Source organism: Myxine glutinosa, chromosome 11 (genome assembly GCF_964187855.1).
Source record: "Myxine glutinosa chromosome 11, kmMyxGlut1.1, whole genome shotgun sequence".
NCBI lineage: Eukaryota > Metazoa > Chordata > Myxini > Myxiniformes > Myxinidae > Myxine > Myxine glutinosa.
This window is the reverse complement of record NC_136271.1, coordinates 83390550-83410006: the sequence shown is the minus strand read 5'-3', so window position 1 is coordinate 83410006 and position 19457 is coordinate 83390550. Positions and strand designations below refer to the sequence as shown.

At 47.5% G+C, this 19457-nt stretch overlaps 1 protein-coding gene across 1 annotated transcript in view; it reads right to left on the bottom strand.

Moving 5' to 3' along the window:
• The window catches only part of CSMD3 (CUB and Sushi multiple domains 3), a 1283181-nt gene that overhangs the window by 269373 nt on the left and 994351 nt on the right, over nucleotides 1-19457 (bottom strand). The window contains 1 exon segment of the mRNA XM_068130918.2: nucleotides 18925-19113. Within this exon segment, the coding sequence (XP_067987019.2) occupies nucleotides 18925-19113 (189 nt within the window).

The following is a 19457-nucleotide window of genomic DNA, read 5'->3' as shown; positions in this document are numbered from 1 at the left end:
GGACAGATGAGGGTAGCATCTACAAAAGAGAGGGAGGAGATGAAAGAGGAGATACGACGAGGTGTAAGTGAGGAGGTCTCGGGGGTACGCGAGGAGGTAAAGCGAGGTGAAAAGCGTATAGAGAAAGAGGTGAGGAATAATACGGCTAGGTTACAGGGGGGAATAGAGGGTCTGACGAAGGGAGTAGAACAGCTGACAGTGGGACAAAAGGAACTAGTGGACCAAGTGGAAAAGAACACGGCAATAATCGGGGGGTTAAAAGCGACACAAAAAGACATTAAGAACGAATTAATAGCGACACAGAAGGAATGTCAGATGGTACGTGAGGGACTGACAATGAGGTTGGATGAGGTGACAGAGGTAATGGAAACGAACGACCGGCAGGTGAGGACGCAAATAGAGACGGTCACGGTAGCCTTAGAGGACGAACTTGAGGAGACGCACCGGGAAATAAAAGAGGTGAAGCAAAAGTTAAAGGAGGTGTTAGAGGGGGTGAGTGAAATTAAGAAGAGATGGACAGAAACTAAAAGAGAAATCCAGGAGGAGGTGATGGAATACGTACAAGGTCGGTGCTCAACTCATAATGGTGTGCTCACTACCCAAATAAAGAGTTTGCAGGTGGCAAAGGAGGTGCGGAGACGAGGTGCCAAGGTGAGTGGCGATATACGAGGAAATGTACATGATGTGAGGGGAGCTTCAGTCGGCTTGGGGATTGGTTTGGATCCGGGTGTTCGTGAAAGGCCGTTGGTGAAGTGCGCGACAGGTCTGGTGTGCGAAAGAGGAGGTGTGCGAGAATGTCCGACTCTGGGGTGTGTGAGGAAAAAGTGCGTGCCAAGGAGTTAGTGTGCTGTCAAGAGTGAGTCGGTCGTAGCGCGTGTGCGAGGGGGCACATGGAAGCGCGGTGTGGTGAGTGTTACGGAGGAAGTAACGAAAGAGTGTGCGCAAGAGGATGCGCGAGAAAGGTGTGTAACGGATGGGTGCATGGGGAAAGAGTGCGCTGTCAAGAGTAAGGGAGGATGCACACCTGTGGTGAGTGTTACAGAGGAAGTAACGGGAGAGTGTGCGCGAGAAAGGTGTGTAACGGACAGGTGCATGAGGAAAGAGTGCGCTGTCGAGAGTAAGGGTGAGTGCGCTGTCAAGAGTGGTGGTGAAAGTAGTGAGAGTGACACGGAGCGTGAGTTGGTTGTGACAGGTGAGCGAGAATGTACACCTGGAATGGAAGGAAGCACACCTGGAACGGTAGAGAGTGTATGGGAATGCACGCTGGAATTAGTAGTGAGGCACGTGGTTGGGTGTGCGAGTGAGAGCACACCTGTGATTGTCACAGAGGAGGTGACCGAGAAGGGAGCGCGAAGAGGTGTGTTGGTGAGGTGTGCGAACAACAAATGTGTGCCAAAGTGTTTGGTGGTCAGGTGTGTGACCAAGTCTGTGAGTGGAATGAGTGTACCTGGGTGTGTAAGAGAAGGTGCAATGACCAAGAGCAGGGAGACGGCTGGATGTATGAGCAAGAAAGGGGTAGCGTATGCGTGTAAGCATGCAGGTGAGGCATCGACGGTAACCGGGTTAGCGGTTAGAACGACATTTAGCCGAGTCGGGCCCTCGGTGCGCGTCGGGCAGCTTCGCGTGCCGCGAGGACCAGCGGGGGTCCGAGCCACGGCGGGTTCGAAAGGACCGCCGTACGTGATCCACGCTGGGCCGCGTTTCGAACGGCCGCGTCCGTGCTCCACTAGGCGGAGCGGGCATCCCGATAGGGAGGGTCGTCATGGCGACCCCCTTTTGTGGAGAAGTTCCGGCAGGTCGAGATCGGGCAATTGGATGGCTCCGCGCCGAGGTGGTGCGTGGGATCTCGGCACGGGTAAGCCCCCGTCCCTGCACCGAGTGCCGGACGCATCCAGCCGCCGGCACCAAAGAACCCGCATTCATTGCTCGGCTTTACGAAGCCGGGCTGTAGACGTGAATTGGCGCACCGAGAGGATCTAATAAGTAGACGGGTGATGAGGTTAGTGTTTTGGACCCAAAATTAGAAAAAGGCCAAATTTGATGATTGGCAAAGGATTGGCAGAGTGATGATTGGTAATGGTACAGTGATTGGCAGATGATTGGCAAAATTTTTGATTGGTTGAAATTTGGTGAGCAAAATTGATAGTGGGACCTCCCCGATGTGGTGGGATGGGCAATCCACCATCCCTCACAGGGGGGGGGGGGGGGCAAAGGAGCACTGGTTATGGGGTTGATGGCAGTGAAAACTAGCCCGGGAGGGTTAGGATATATCGTGTGTAGGGATCTAGCGAAGATGACATTAGGTAACGTTAAGGTTAGTTAGTGACTGATACCTGTAGTGGGGACGCAGAGAGGGTAGTGTGGATGATAATGACGTGGTATGTGCTTAGTTTAAAGGGAAGACGGGGAGCACTAAGTTAGCAGGGCAACAGGTAGTTCAGATGATGCCGTGTGAGTGTTGGAGGTGTATAGAAGTGTATTGTGAAAAGTGTGTAAGGAACAGGTGTGATTGCACAGGTGTGCAACTGAACAGGTGGATGGAGCAGTGTATGAGTAAGAGTGATAGTGATAGTGATGTGTGTTGTGTTGACCAACTGGTCCAGGAAGAGAAGGAGGGTGCAGGTGGCACCAGGTGTGATTGCACAGGTGTGCAACAACAGGTGTATGGAGAATGGTTGTATGGAATAGATGGTAGTGTGGAATATCTGGGGTATTGGAATGGATGGTCGTGGAGTGAGTATGGTGGAAACAATGGAGTGGAGTGGATGGTGCGAAGGTGTGAATGGGGGAAGGATGGACCCCCATCACGAATACCCGGGGCGGGTAGTGTAAGTGTTAGGTAGAGGGTACAGGTAAATTGTGGTTGGATATTGGCATCTGTGGTGCGAGGTGAAAGAATGGTATTTGGATGGGTGCATTAGTGTTGTGGAAATGGCTGGGCGTGTAGCCTGTTAGTGTGTGTAGTTGGTTTGGGCACTCCACCACTGTGAGGATGTCGGCCAGGTGAGGCCGCAGGTGGGCTCTGGGAGCCGGTAGTTGTGGATGGGGCCCGAGGATCCGGAGGACGGACCCGGGTAGCCCAGTGCCAGAGGGCACCAAGGGGTGACAGAGCCAGGAGGGGCCTTCCCCAGTTAGATAGATTAGGGTGAGGAGCTAGGTAAGCTCGGGTGGCAACTGCAGTGGTGGAGGTGCGCAGGTGGGTAGACCTGCTGGGAGAGCTACACGTCACAGCCCAGAAATTGTGCAAGGGCACCGGGAGATGAATCGGGGGAGTGAGACCCCAAATTGAGAAGCACCACAGTTTGGTCAATGGGAATTTGGTTTTTAGAACCCATAGTGTAAGTTGGCCAATGGATTGGCAGGAAAAGACCCTGGGTAGTGTAAAGTGTGTTAATGTCATTTAGAGGATAGTTAGGATTGGAGTCTCCTCGCACCATCTGCATCCACTCATCTGAGGTGACAGGTACTCCACACCATGCCAGGTTGTTTGATTATTTTTTATGATGCAAATGTTTGGATTGTGAGACGCATCATGACGTGGGAGTGACATTGTGCTTGATGTTCCATCTCTCCCTCCTTATGAGGATTGATGATGAATTGATGATGGCAAATTTTGGATAGAGGGATTGTGGAGACGAATTTGGTATAAGGGAAATATGGGGAAGACGTGACAGTAGCGACGGATTGGTAAATGTGTAGATTTTTGTAAATATGGGGTAAGGGCAAGGGTAGTGTAGGTGACAGGGGGGGTGACGTACGGTAGGGACGAGCTTTCTCATTTCGCTCTCCGTACGCCTTTCGCCTTGCATTGCCTTATTGATGTGTACCCTTGTGACCTTACCCCTCGCTCATTTGTCTTGTCCCCCTTTTGTCTCCCACATGACCTGTGCGCCATTGGGCGCCGAGGGGAGCATGCGTGAGTCCTCCATTGTGCGCCCGGAACTCTCAGAACCAGCTGTCTGCATCGATGCACCACATTATGGACCACATGTCTGTGGCCGAGCACCACTGATGGACCCCATGGGTTGGGGCATGGCCCCTCTGCTGGAACCGGCCATGAGGGCCCGAAATCTTGCTGGCGGACCTTGGCCACAGGGCACCGATGCCCCACAGGTGAACCACACGTAGTCGGCCCTGTGGGCCATAAATAAAATAAATAAAAGGACACATTGGGTGCATTTTTCAGTTCAAATAGGCCGCCAGTAAGAAAAGCAATGAAAGAAAGACAACAACTGGAAGACAATAATAATAACCAGCAGAGGGAGCCGAAGAGCAAGAGACCACCTGCAGGGTTAGGGGTTGTTGGTTTATTTTTATTATTGAACATTGACGAACTATGATGACTGGGCACCGATTGGTGCCTGAGGGTGTATTGGTGCGTTTTTGGGTGCTTTCATGGTGCGTCGATGCAGAGCAGACTGTCTCCCCCCCAGAAAGAACAATTACAGGTCCTGGGTTAGTTTTGTAAATAAAAGCAGAGTCATTGTAAATAATGCTCCCCACCGTCAGTGTGTAGTTTGAAGACCATTCCGCAATTCGGTTAACTGTGGGCGTATGTCTGTTAGGCAGGGTGCAATGGAGCAGCGGGACACATTTATTTATGTTTTAAAAACTGTCACACTCAGGGTCAGGTTAAAAGTAGAGGGAACTACACCTACGTGTCACACTAAATAAAAGTTGTAGGCCCGGGACGTGCCTAAGAGGAGGAGGGTGCAGTGTTGCGGATATGAGGACTGTATTTTTTTTGATTGTGTGTATTATTATTATTGTTTATTCTGCGCCTCCTGCCTCCGGAGCTGTGTAAAGGTCAAAGGGCATCCCATAATTAGTCCATAAATCATCCACACTACAGCCAATCATAGAATACCCCTGTTCAATAGTTATATCTTATTATGTGTTTTAGGGTAAGGCTGTGTCTCCCATTAATTGAAATACTCCATTGCACCAGTGAAAGAGATAGATTCCCTTCATTCCCATTCCCAAAAACCTCCATCCCCCCTTTTCGTCAATTGCCATTCGCATTGCCAACTGCATTTTGGGCGGTTTTCTCTTCATCCACCATTGACCACGAGGCAGGGTTGGGGAAGAAAGGCGGGTCCCCACCTCGTCATAGAGGGGAGGAGTGAGTCAGCCCCACTCAACCAACCACGAACAAGGGGTTGGACTTGGAGAGGGTGTGGAGAGAAACATCGAGGAGGTTCGCGAAGGTTGAGGGGCAGGGCCTATATAACCCGCAGGCAGGGCGTGTCCCAAAGGAGATGAACCATTACAGGGAGACGAGAGGAGGTCCAAAGAGATGAGCTTTGACAGAGACACGAGAGGAGGTCCAAAAGAGATGAGCCTTTACCGAGAGACGAGAGGGAGTCCAAGGAGTTGAGTCCAACCAAGAAGTCCAGAGTTGAACTGCAGCTCGAGCCACCGCAACTGCATTTGCTGCAGCTGGAGCCACCGAAACTGCAGCCACAGCAGCGTGAGGCCTGGACGGCAGTTTGCAGCAGCAGCTGCCCAACGGGTCGATCGGTTGCAGGACCAGTTGGACCTCCCTATCCCACCAGCCATCCATCTCCCACCAGTCCTATCATCATTCCCCGCGTGAGTCTGTCCGTGTTTGTTCTGTCCCTGGGTTAATTAAGACTGTAGGTAAGCTAGCGTTGCACTGTGTATCTAATCTCGTCTGTAAATAAACATGACTCCTTTCTTCTTGATTATATGTGTAAATAATAAATCCAATTACTCTTCTGTACGTCTTCTTCCTCTTTGTATTCGGTCGCTTTAGAGTTTTCCCGATTGAGTAGCGGTGGCGCGATCCGGCCAAAGTTTGGGGCAAATCGGGTATTAATCAAGGAAGCACTGTTCGGTCGCGGTAATACCACCGCTCGGTCAAAATAACATCTTTAACCGCGGCCGTAACAATATATTAAAAATTCGTCGCCACACACGGGAAATTGCCGAGATATATTTTCACTTTGCACAAAAATAACATCAAGTTTTAGGAGTCGCGGAAGGCGAGAGAACGAGGCCATTTGTAGGGTTCGAAGATGGTTTATTGTAACAGCAAGATCCAGCACACTAAACTCGAACGGAAGTCGGCACGCTTATATAAAGCCGAAAGCCCTCTTCGGAGGGCGTGGCTCCGGCAACCGCGCGTGCGTCACAGCGTCACGTCCGCACAACCACAAGTCCAACAGGCCCGTGCACGTGTATTATGCCCAAATAAGGTAATCACATAAGGGAACCGCCACATGCGGTTACCTGCACATAAGGTAACCGCCACAAAGTAATCGAATCAAAAGGAATGTCCTGTGCCTATAATATCGACGCGGCTTTTGTTTTAATTAAAACTTTTTGTATTTGTTTTAGATATAGAACGTTTATGTCTTCGGGTTAAATAAAAAGAAAAGAAAAATAAATGAACTGTATACCTATTTTTGCCACAACCTGTATTTATAATGAGTTCCACGCTCGATCGGTTGAAACATTCTAAGGATCGGAAAATAGCTTGTCAGAACAGCCAATTAACACCTGAGAATGTCGGGAGCTTGCTGAAGATGGGTTTAAATAACACACCTTCATCAATGATGGTTGGTGCACACTATCCACAAATATTTGGCACCGCTATAGGTTCACCCGTCTCTGCTGTTGTGGATAACTTGGTAATGAAGAAATTTGAGCAAAATATATTCGAATCTCATGAGAAATGGCTCCCACAATATCGGAACAGGTACATGGATAACACTTTTGTCATTGCGCATACACCACCTTTTTGGGCAAATTTTCCGGGTATTTCCCAGTATTCGCTTCACAAATGGAATTGTAAAAGAAAGCATGTTGGCCTTTTTGGATGTGGTGGATTACAGGAAGCCTGATGGCTACCTCAAGACATCGATTGACAGGAAACCCACGCCGACACAGATTACTGGATTTTAATCCCTGTAATCCAATCACCCACAAACACAGTGGTGCATGGGCTTTGGCAGTGCGGGCATGGATTGTGTCATCTTCCAAAACTGATGCAATAAAATAAATTGGATTAGTTAGAGTGCTGCTCAAAAATAGGAATAAGAAAGGGATATTCCCCACACTGAAGGATCCAAAACAAACAGAACGGAAGTAGTCAGACACGCTTGGGCACTGTGTAATGACGTAGTATCCGGGACTTTCTGAAATGATTGACAAGATAGTACGCAGCGCACAGATTGGTGTCGGATACAACCCAATATGCAACATCCGTAATGTCCTTTCAAAACCAAAGGACACAATATCAACTGGTGACAAATCCGGATTAGTTTGTGGTGGCATAATTTTGCCTTTGATTTTGTAATATGTAAATATGCTTGGGCTCTGGTTGATCGAGGGATTTCTGGTGCCAGTTTGGGGCCGGAAAACAGATGAGTGGGGTTCGGTTGTTGGTTTAATCAATAAATCGACTCAAATTGCACACATTTCGGACGTCTTTTCATCACATGCTAAACGTTCACCATTCGTCATGCAGAGACTATTACCAATTATTATACATTAGTGAAACTGGAGGGAATTTGAAACAAAGCTTAGATTATCTTAATAGAGAAGTTAGGCTTGGAAACGTGACACAGTCAGCCATAACACGTCATTGCCTGCAATAGGCCAACAATTTTTAACTTTGATGGGACCCTAGCATGCACGTCAAGAGCCGAGAGGGTGGTCTCACTGGGGCAAATGTGGACATACCCATAGAATACACGAGCAGGAGTACCCGGTGTTGCCGGCGGGGGAGAAGGTGGGGGCAGGAGAGAGGGGCGAGGAAGGGAGTGGGGGAGTGGAAGGGGGAGGGGAGAGAGAGGGGAAATATATATACTACATATATATCTTTGGGGGGGGGCCGGGGGGGTGGCTTTGACAGGCCCCTCTGTTTTGGGGGAGGGGGAAGGGAAGGAGGAAAAATTTACCTGTGCAAAGAGTGCTTTACCCTCAGTTTTGCCCAGGTAAAAAAAGGAAAATGCAATACCCTCTGCCACCATCACCAGGTAGCGCTACACGGCACATATTTACATAGAGAATTTACGCCCCTACCCCGGTCCCCACACCCCCGCATGAGGCCGCGACCACATAGCCTATGTTACCCCCCAGAGAAAGTTGTATTTGTATTTGTCCCCCGAGTAAAGTGTATATGTGTTTATAGCTGGAGTACGTGGCGTTGCTCAAGAGAAAAAGAAACATTAACATATTTGAAATGAGAGAAAATATAATGGAAAAGCAATTACATCCAATTCAGAATCCACCACAAATGTGAAATCATCATTTTACCTTTTTGTTGCATATATGCTGCTGAATGTGCTGTGCAACAAGTTTCTGAGTTAAGTATGATGACGTTCAGGAAGAAGAAGAAGCCTTACCACCAACTTCGACTGCTTCCAGAATTGTTTGATGTATTTGTATTCAAATGTCTGGTAATTGTTTTGTATTTATTTATGCGAATGTGTACTTGTATATAACTTTCATTAATCAAAAAGACTTAGGCACGATAAAGCGATTTTTTTTAATCCAAAAAACGTAATTTTGTTTTTCAATTTTTTTTCTTTTTGCCTACAACACTCCCAAGCAGTCACTGCTGAACCTCTGAAAGTTTGATGAAGATCCATTCAGCCATCTCTGAGAAAAATGGCAACACACAGACCAACGGCTCTCTTATATAGCAGATAACTCTGATACAATTGACAAAAACTGGATAGTGTTACGGACTCGGCCTTAATGATTGTTGTTATGAGTATTGTTGCTGGATCGAAGTATTCTAGATAGTATGCTTATTGTGACTTAAGGGAAAGGGTTGTTGTGAGTAAAAGATTTAAAAGCGCTCCTGGTAAAATGTGGCCGGAAATCCGGATCGAGACCGGAAGAGGTGGAGCGAAGGAAAAAATGGAGGTGGTGGTTGAAGCTCCGGGCCGAGCGTTCGACGTACTGGGCGAGGGAAATTTGCGTCCTTGAAGGGAAGTTCGGTCGATAAGAAAAATCGCCGGAGTGCGTGGAGCCGGTGTCGTCGGGTATTCTCCTTGAGGTTCCGGAGGATCCAGGCCTTGAGAATCCGGGTTGGAGCGAAAGCCAGCCGTCATCTTGGCCACGCGAGCACCCGGCCGTGAACCGGCTTTCGTCGTGTCGGCTGGACATTATTCCCTGGTGGATTGCCGGGAACAGCTGTGCCAGAAAGGGACACGTGAGAATTATACGGAGGCTCGCGGGTTGAACCGCAACGTGTACGTCGGAGCGCATCTTTGGGAGGTTCCTCGCCACCGCTGTGCCGCTGGGGGCTGAGCATGTGACCTCGGGGTCGTCTCGCACGTCTACGCCTCAATTGACCACCGGGCGTTGACTCCCGGAGCGCGGGAGGGAGCGCACCTTTGGGAGGTTCCTCGCCACCGCTGTGCTGCTGGGGGCTGAGCACGTGACCTTGAGGTCGTCTCGCTCGTCCACGCCTCAATTGACCACCGGGCCTTGACTCCCCGATTGCGGGAGCGCACAGAGACATTGGGACTTCGCCTTGGAGGAGAGCAGAGACATTGGGGGAGGTGCCGTGAGTTGGCTTAAGGGGCTTGACAAGGATATTATCGTAAGATTTGAAAGTAGGGGTGATTGCCTCATTGCTGTATGGCTCTTTGTGTGTGATTTATAATATAGTATGGGTTGTTTATAACTTGGTGTGGTTGCATCATTGGTTCGGCTGTTTCATTTGCTGGTTCCATTGAGGGACGTTATTTGCTGGGTTTCAACCAGCGATAACACATCTTTCTGCCGGGGACCCTCTTAGGGTTTGGAGGTCCACCGAGACCAGAGGAAAGGGGGGGGGGGCAAAACAGAAATTGGGGGCTCGTCCAAATTGATATTCGTGGGCTCGCAATTGGGTCTGCGTCCGGGATCTAAAAAAATTCCTAAATTTAGTCCGGGAAAGAATTCCCAAGTTTGGAACTTTTTCCAACATTCCCAATTTTTTTCCAAAAACAAACAACAAAAAATTTAAAAAATAATACTTTTGTTTTTGTTTGTTAGAAATTTCTTGTGAAGGTTAACAGGTGTTACCCGTAGTCACTATGGCGTTTGACGCAGAGAAGTTTACGGTGACCCCGAGTGAAGCACAGTTCAGAGCGTTAGTAAAATCGGACCTCTGGAAATTGGCCAAACATTTTAGCTTGGAGGTCCGAACTAATATGAAGAAGGCAGAGTTGCAGACAGTGGTGATACAATCTATGGTGGGATTAAAAGCATGGGAAGAGGTAGCCTGGGATTGGTTACCAGAAGAACAAGAAAATGTGGAGCTCCGGAAACTGGAGATGCAATTACAGGGCCAGGAAAGGGAAAAAGCACAGGAACGAGAACTCCAGGAAAGGTTAAAAGTACAGGAGAGAGAACACCAGGAAAGAAGAGCAGCACAGGAAAGAGAACTCCAGGAAAGGTTAGAAGAGAAACAAGCAGAAGAAAGGAGAGTGGAAAGAGAACTCCAGGAAAGGTTAGAAGACAAAAAAGCAGAGGAAAGGAGAGCTGCAAGAGAACTCGAAGCAGAGGAGAGAAGAGCCGAAAGGGAGTTAAAGGACCGTGAATTGGCGCGTCAGCAGGAAATTAAAGTCAAGGAGCTGGAGTTAATGAGAGAACAGGGAGAGGTACCATCCCTGCTGACTGGTTCGACACCGAGTCAGAACACCTGGGATGTTGGCAGACATGTGAGGCTGGTCCCACCCTTCAATGAGAAGGAGGTAGCCAAGTTTTTTTCCACACTTTGAGAAAGTGGCTCGACAGTTAAACTGGCTTGAGGAGTACTGGTCCATACTAGTGCAAAGTGTTCTGGTGGGTAAAGCTCAAGAGATTTATTCGGCTTTACCGATTGACCAGTGTGCAGATTATGAGGTATTGAAGAAACACATTCTCAAAGCCTATGAATTGGTCCCGGAAGCTTACCGGCAGAAATGCCGGAATGCCAGGAGGAGGGAGAGTGAGACCCACGTGGAGTTTGCCAGATTGAAAGAAACCATGTTTGATAGGTGGTGCGATTCGAAAGGAGTTGGGAAAGACTTCGAACTATTGCGACAATTGATCCTGGTGGAGGAATTCCATCAGTGTGTCCACGAGGACATTAAAATACACCTGGAGGAAAGGAAAGTACCGAAGTTGTATGAGGCAGCGACCATGGCAGATGACTATGCCTTAACCCACAGGATGGGGTTCCGCAACCCTAACTTCTCGCCTAGGCTTAGCCAGGGGAACTATGGTACGGCAGGGGCGGAGAACGAAAATTCATGGGGGCGGCCTCGAGAGGAGGACCACTCTGATATCACGACTTCTAGAGGTCAGAAGTCAACGGTTTCAAGGCAGACATATCCTCCGTGGGCCTCGAGGCAGACCACGAGATTCTCCTCCGGGCCTACTTGTGCTTTTTGCCATAAACCAGGACACTTGATGTCCCACTGTCATGCTTTGGGAAAGGAAAATCAGGAGCGGAGTCCGACTAGTACAACACCGAATGCGATGGCAAACGTGGGAAATCGCCCGCAGAAGAGTTACCAACCATTTATTTATGAGGGGTTTGTCTCACTGGAGGGAGACTCGACTAACCCAAGACCTCTTAGGGTATTGAGGGACACAGGAGCACATCAATCCTTCATGCTTGAAGGCATTTTGCCATTGTCGGAGAGTACAGCAATGGGTGATAGTGTTCGGTTACAGGGGATCGGTGGCTGGGTTAGCGCTCCCCTTCATGTCATCAATCTAGAGTCTGCTTTGGTGTCAGGACCGGTCACCGTGGGGTTGCAAGCCACTATTCCTGTAGAGGGAGTATCAGTTGTGGTTGGGAATGATTTGGCTGGGGGTCAAGTTTCTAGTAACCTGATGGTTGTGAAAAAGTCCGATATGGGAAATAACACCACACCAGTCAGGGATGGAGGCAAAGTTGGCAAGCTTTTTGTAGGTGGACTGAACTTCAAAACAAAGGAAGAGGTTCTGGAGTCTACCTTCAACAAATATGGACCGCTTTTGGAAGTGCTGCTGATCAAAGACACAGGGAGAGCCAAAAGTCAAGAGGGTTTGGCTTTGTCACATTTGAAAACTCAAAGGATGCCAGAAATGCAGAAAAGGATCTGAATAACCAGGAGTTGGAGGGTCGGACCATAACAGTCGGGAAGGCATTTCGTCAGCGTCGAGGGGGCTACAGAAGAGGACAACTTGGCGGTAGTGTTGGTGGTGGCTGCAGCCGATATTGCTATGGAGGCTCCCAGAGTTACGGCAGCTCCCGAAAGGACGACTATCAGGGTAGCGGCCGAGAAGGAACCGTTATTCACGTGACTACAGTGACAGGTGGTCCAACCGTGAATCTTAGGGAAGTTAGAAAGAGTTGAAGCACTGAATGCTGCGGAGCAGCCCAGCCAAAATTCCTACACGGATTAACCGTGAACGCCACATTCCTAAAGGCATCCAGGTAGTGAACTTTCCGACACGGATTAACCGTGAACGCCACGTTCCTAAAGGCGTCCATGTAGTAAACGTTCCTGCACGGACTAACCGTGAACTTCACGTTCCTAAAGGCGTCCATGTAGGGAATACTCAGCTCGGCCTCCCGGGAAAACGTGCTATCAGGAGGCAATAGCTGGTTTGTTTACAAGTTGGCCTACAAAGAAAGTTTTCACTGTGGTCAAACTTTCTTTCCTGAAGGGGGGAAGTGTTACGGACTCGGCCTTAATGATTGTTGTTATGAGTAGTGTTGCTGGTTCGAAGTATTCTAGATAGTATGCTTATTGTGACTTAAGGGAAAGGGTTGTTGTGAGTAAAAGATTTAAAAGCGCTCCTGGTAAAATGTGGCCGGAAATCCGGATCGAGACCGGAAGAGGTGGAGCGAAGGAAAAAAGGTAGGTGGTGGTTGAAGCTCAGGGCCGAGCTTTTGACATACTGGGCGAGGGAACTTTGCGTCCTTGAAGGGAAGTTCGTTCGATAAGAAATATCGCCGGAGTGCGTGGAGTCGGTGTCGTCGGGTATTCTCCTTGAGGTTCCGGAGGATCCAGGCCTTGAGAATCCGGGTTGGAGCGAAAGCCGTCCATCATCTTGGCCACGCGAGCACCCGGCCATGAACCGGCTTTCGTCGTGTCGGCTGGACATTATTCCATGGTGAATTGCCGGGAACGGCTGTGCCAGAAAGGGACACGTGAGAATTATACGGAGGCTCGCGGGTTGAACCGCAACGTGTACGTCGGAGCGCATCTTTGGGAGGTTCCTCACCACCGCTGTGCTGCTGGGGGCTGAGCACGTGACCTCGGGGTCGTCTCGCTCATCTACGCCTCAATTGACCACCGGGCCTTGACTCACCGATCGCGGGAGCGCACAGAGACATTGGGACTTCGCCTTGGAGGAGAGCAGAGACATTGGGGGAGGTGCCGTGAGTGGGGTTAAGGGGCTTGACAAGGATATTATCGTAAGATTTGAAAGTAGGGGTGATTGCCCCATTGCTGTATGGCTCTTTGTGTGTGATTTATAATATAGTATGGGTTGTTTAGAACTTGGTGTGGTTGCATCATTGGTTCGGCTGTTTCATTTGCTGGTTCCATTGAGGGACGTTATTTGCTGGGTTTCAACCAGGGATAACACATCTTTCTGCCGGGGACCCTCTCGGAGTTCGGAGGTCCACCGAGACCAGAGGAAAGGGGGGGGGGGGGGCGTAACAATAGAGTGAGAGCATCTAGACAAGGAGAGCAAATAACAACAACGCTCGTTCCCAACATTACACCCACACATGCACGACAATCAATGGAAATTCCACTAATCACACAACCCATGCGTCACCATGTCCAACCTGGATATGAACCCAGCCATGGTTGTTCCCCAGAAGCACAAAAACAACAAGAAAGAGAAATCAGATTGCAGACCCTCGCCAGGACGTGTTTTTGGTGGTTTTAAAGGCTTTTGTGTTAAAACAAATATGGCGGCCGAACAACGTGACCGATGACGTCATCATTTTTTTTTCTCCACCAATTTATCCCAAGATGACACAAGAAATTTCATCTTGATCGGATGAAGTTTTGTACTTGTCGAATTATGACATCATAATGGAGGCACGTATGACATCATCATTAACATATTTTATTCCCCATGGAGAGTTCTTTTCAATGAGCCATGTCTCAATGTTTTCTTTGCAGCGTTTTATGAGATATAGAGGTGCAAAGTTTTTCCAAGATGGCGCCAGTACCACTCAACCTATGACATCGTAATTATCATTAACATTTTCTACAGGTGGAGTTGCACCTATGGTAAAAAATTTATTGTCAATTGGTCCAATGGTTGCAGAGAAAATCATACAAAACAAACAAAACAAAACAAACAAACAGACGGACTCAAATGCAATACCCTCTCCTCTGGTGAGGGTAACAAGCACACACACACTGATCATCCCACACAAACAATACCAGATCACAAATAAATAATAAAAAGAGCAGATATCGTATTTGGAAGCCCAAATGTACCATCTGCCACATGGACACATTGTGTTTCGATCCACCAATCACCGTTGCTTTAAGCACTTGTGAGTTCTACGATTGCGTATTGAAGTTCCCTGACCTGGACAAGCGCTGTCATGATAGTAACACAAGGATGTCATGACTGCAGCCACAGAATGTCCTCTCACATTGCAAATACACCAAAGTCAAATGCTGTCACAAAGCAGATGAAAAGCAAAGCTCCCTTTGACTTTCGTCGTTATTTGGGCTCTTTGGTGATGGCTCCTAAAACAATGGCGATGCCTCCTGGTTGCGATTGAATGTGCATAAGTTAATGTGTCCATGTGGCAGATGGCTCTTGTTGTTTCCAGATCATGCAGCAATAGCTGTGATGGGACATGATCTGGCATCCTCACCAATCACAGTTAGGGGTGTATCATTACTGTCTCACACCGAATTATCTTATCCACAAAATTAGAGAGGGCTGTGGGAGGCGAACCACAGCTACCCTACCTGTACTTCTTACCGTACTACACTCTGAATAAAATTCACAAAATGTACAATAATTCAAAGGATATGCAAAAAGTTCATCAATTTTCAACCCCTGCCTTGTCCACGATGGTGCCCTTTAGACAGAGAGAGAAGAAGGCAACCACTCCCCCTCCCCCCCCCCCCCACCTCCACCCCTCCCCCCCCCCCCCCCCACACACACACAAAACAAGGGGTTCTACCTTAAATGAAAGTTAACTTAACACGAGGAAGGCTGGAAATGTTTATGCCTCCACTAATGAAGTCGACGGAGGCATTATGCTTTCTGGTTGTCTGTCCGGCTGTCCGTCCATCTGTCCATGATTGGATTTTGTTATCGCTATAACTTGAGAATGGATGAAGGGATATAAATCAAACTTGGTACAGGTGTGTATAATGATGTAAAGATGAACTGAATAGATTTTGGGGTCTTGAGGTCAAAGGTTAGAGATCATGTTAGGTTAAAGAATCGTGTTACCCAACAACTTGCTCCTACCTAGAACCATTTCAGCAGTCTTTGACTGTTCAAACACAGGAAACAATCAAAATGACTGCTTCGGCCTTCAAATTCAAAAGTCGATCTAATTGACAACGTCTTCCAGTGGATGTCACCTACTTCAGCTGTCAGCTGAGCCCAAATACCCAATTTATAAATCTAGCTAGCCATTTTCAAGGGCTACCTGCCCTCCATAGCGCATATCATGTCGCACAGGACCGAGTGGACCATTCCCAAATATCCATACATATACATCAACTAAAAAAAGCAATCAGAGATTGCAGATCCTCACCAGGATGGGTTTTCGGTGGTTTTTAAGGCTTTTGTGTTTAGACAAATATGGCGGCTGAACCACATGACCGATGACGTCATCATTCTTTTTTTTTTCAACACCAATTAATCCCTAGATTATGCTCAAGAAATTTCATCTTGATCGGATGAAGTTTTGTATTTGTCGAATTATGACGTCACAAGACATCATCATTAACATATGTTATTCCACATGGAGAGTTCTTTACAATGAGCCATCTCAATTTTTCCTATGCAGCGCTTTCAGAGATATAGAGGTGCATTTTTTTTCGGTTTTTCCAAGATGGCGGCCGACCCTCGTGACCGATGACGTTATCATTTTTTTTCTCCATCAATTTATCCCTAGATGACGCTCAATAAATTTCATCTCGATTGGATGAAGTTTTGTACTTGTCAAATTATGACGTCAAAATACATCATCTTCAACATATTTTATTCCCCATGGAGAGTTCTTTACAATGAGCCATGTCTCAATTTTTTCTTTGAAGCGCTTTCGGAGATATAGTGGTGCAAATTATTTCGATTTTTCCAAGATGGCACCCATACTACATGAAGTATACAACACAACCGCATTTTAAGGCCATTTCCCTGCTAGAGCAGGAAGGGGTTAGCTACACCACATGACGTATGATGTCATAATTATCATTAAAAAATTATACAGGTGGAGTTGCACCTATGGTGAAAATTTCCTGTCAATCAGACCAACAGTTGCAGAGAAAATCATATTTATTTTGTGCGGACAAACAAACAGACAGACAAACAGACAGACAAACAGACAAACAAATGGACTCAAATGCATTACCCTCTCTTCAGGCGAGGTTAATAATCAATACACATTTCCTAAATCACTTTATTCCCTGCAAGGCCATGACATCACAATTTCCTACAACCGTAGCCTCAACTTGGCAGCGGGAAGGTCCTATAATGTTGTGGTGTGGTGCAGCAGTATGTGGCTTCCCACAGTAAAATAAAGTCTCCAATTCAATGACTTCCACCCACAGACCCCTCCCTTAATTTCCCACCCCAGCACTACAACAGCCTCCACCCCGCTCTACACCCTGCCAGAGGAGGTCACTCATATGGCACTCCTTCCTATAAAACAATTATTCAGAAAGAAGGTACAGTGAAACCCCGATTTTACGTGGCCCGATTTAACGCGAATTCGGATATAACCCGATGAGTCATTGGACCTTTTTTTTTTTTTTGCTCTTTCCGGAACGTCTTTCCGGAAATGGAAAAAACTGCTAGAAAAAGAAAATCTTTTTCTGTGAAAGATAAGCTTCACGCACTTGACGCGATCAAGACTAAAAGTCAAACTAAAGTTGCACGAGACCTCAGGATACTGGAATCAACACTTCGTGGCTGGAAATCTCAAGAAGAAAAGTTGCGTGCGTCGCTTTGCAAACTTGAAGAAGAAGCAGGACTAAAAGCCAAACGCCTGAAGACAGCCAAATATTTCAGCCTCGATGACTCCCTGTACGAGTGGTTCATTCAAGCTCGCTCAGAAGGCCTTCCAATTTCCGGTCCTATTCTCAAAGCTCAAGCCGAGAAGTTTGACAAGCAGATCAACGGAGAAACCCTCACAGTTCAAAGCTTGCAATGAGTGGCTAGTCCGGTTTAAACGCCGTCACGGGATTTCTCAAGTGTTAGTGTCAGGAGAAATTCCCTCAGCCGACAGTGCCGCTGCCAGCGAATACCCGGCTGAACTAAAAACTCTTCGAAGAAGGTGGCTACGTGGAAGAACAAGTGTACAACTGTGACGAAACAGGCCTCTGCTACAAGATGAGCCCAGACCGAACACTGGCTAGCAAAGATGATGCCCACCAACGTGAGGGGTTCAAACAACGCAAAGATCGCATGACGTTGTTGTTTTGTGTAAACAAGACTGGAACACATAAGTCAAAACCGTTCATGATTGGCAAATCTCGCTCGTCCCGCCGTTTCCACCATGTCAACATGAAGTCGTTACCGTTCGAGTACACGCACAGCAGCAATGCTTGGATGACAAGTGTCATATTTGAGGATTGGTTTCACAAAACTTTTGTGCCTGCCGTCAGCGCTCATTTGCAGAAGCAAAAGCTAGAACCCAAAGCTCTTCTTTTGCTCGACAACTGTCGCGCTCATCCACCAGCTGCCAACCCAGTAAGCCATGACGGAAAGATCCGAGTTTCTTACCTCCCCAAGAACACTACATCCAAGATCCAGCCCCTAGATCAGGGGATCATGTCCGTGTTCAAGCAGAATTACAGGCGGGAATTAATTTGTAGAATTGTAGACGACTCAACAACGCTTGAAGCCTATCGGAAAAGCCTGAACGTAAAGGAAGTTTGGCACTTAGGTGGGAAGGCCTGGGCAGCAATCAGCTCGTCATGTGTAGAGAAATGCTGGGAGAAGGGTCTGGGGCCAGCCTTTTCATCACGCCAATCCACCACGGAAGACGATGATGACGAGCCAGATTTGTACGGCTTCACAGAGGAAGATGTGCGTGAGGCAGAGAAGCTGTCTGAATGGAGCAAAGAAGAGCTTCCCCCAGTGGCACTCTGCCGACGACGAATGCCCAACATATGAGCACCTGACGGATGCCGTCCGTAATGTAACTATAGCACCGGCGGAGGCAAGTGTACCGGTTCTCGAGCCACAAGAAGATGATAATGAAGAGCCTCCACCCCCACCCCCAAAAGTGTCTGAAGCCATTGAACACCTCGAGGCTAGCCTCCGTTGGCTGGAGACCCAGGATGTGGACCACATAAAAATCCTCCAACTCAGAAGCATTCTAGATTTCGCTCGCAGCCAGCGAGATGCTACGTTCAAGCAAGGAACACGATCACTTTTTTGAGAAATAAACTGTAAATGATGATTGCTAATATTCTTGAATGTTTTTATTTGTTGTTTTAGGATGTTTTAGGATGTTAGGTCAACATTGGGTCAGCTTGAACGCTGATTTTCTTGAATCCCGATTTAGCGCGACCCCACTTTTTTCGCGATGACATTTTATGGACCTCAACGATCGCGTTTTAACGGGGCCACACTGTATTTGAAATAGTGAGGAAATAAGAGATATTGAAGATGCAAAATTATAGGTAGTCCTAAATCCACATTAGTGTGGTGAAAAGCCATAATTGCTTCAGCTTGGTTTACAGACGCATCACTCACCTTCACATTTTGGAATGTGGTTGTTCCAATGGCGACTGTTTCCATGTTGGCACATTAGAACTGCTTGGCCAGTGAGCGCATAGCCAGGGTAGCATTCGAAGGAGATGGAATGGCCCACAGAAAAGGTATTTCCAACCACAAAGCCATTTTGAAAGGGTCGAGGGTCTGGACAGTTTTCGAGCTTGTAGGCTGGTATGGAGGACAACATTTTGAAAAGTTATGTTTTGTAAAAAGTAATTTTTTAAACATTGCATTGCACAAATCTTCAATTAGTATCATGGTAGTATGCATTGAATACACTTTATGAAGTGTATTATGAAAGTAACTATTGTTTATATAATAACATAAAATTGAGAGTGAATTCTGAAGACAAGTCTTTCCTGTTTGTTGTTGAACTGATGTCAAGTGTTAGCTGTTTCCAAACAAACTGATCTCCTACCATCGGTTTGGATTTCATCCTGGTCACTCAACTCTGGACATGCTGATGCTCCTATTTCAGCAATGGCTGGAGGCCTTCAATCTCAAACAAGAGG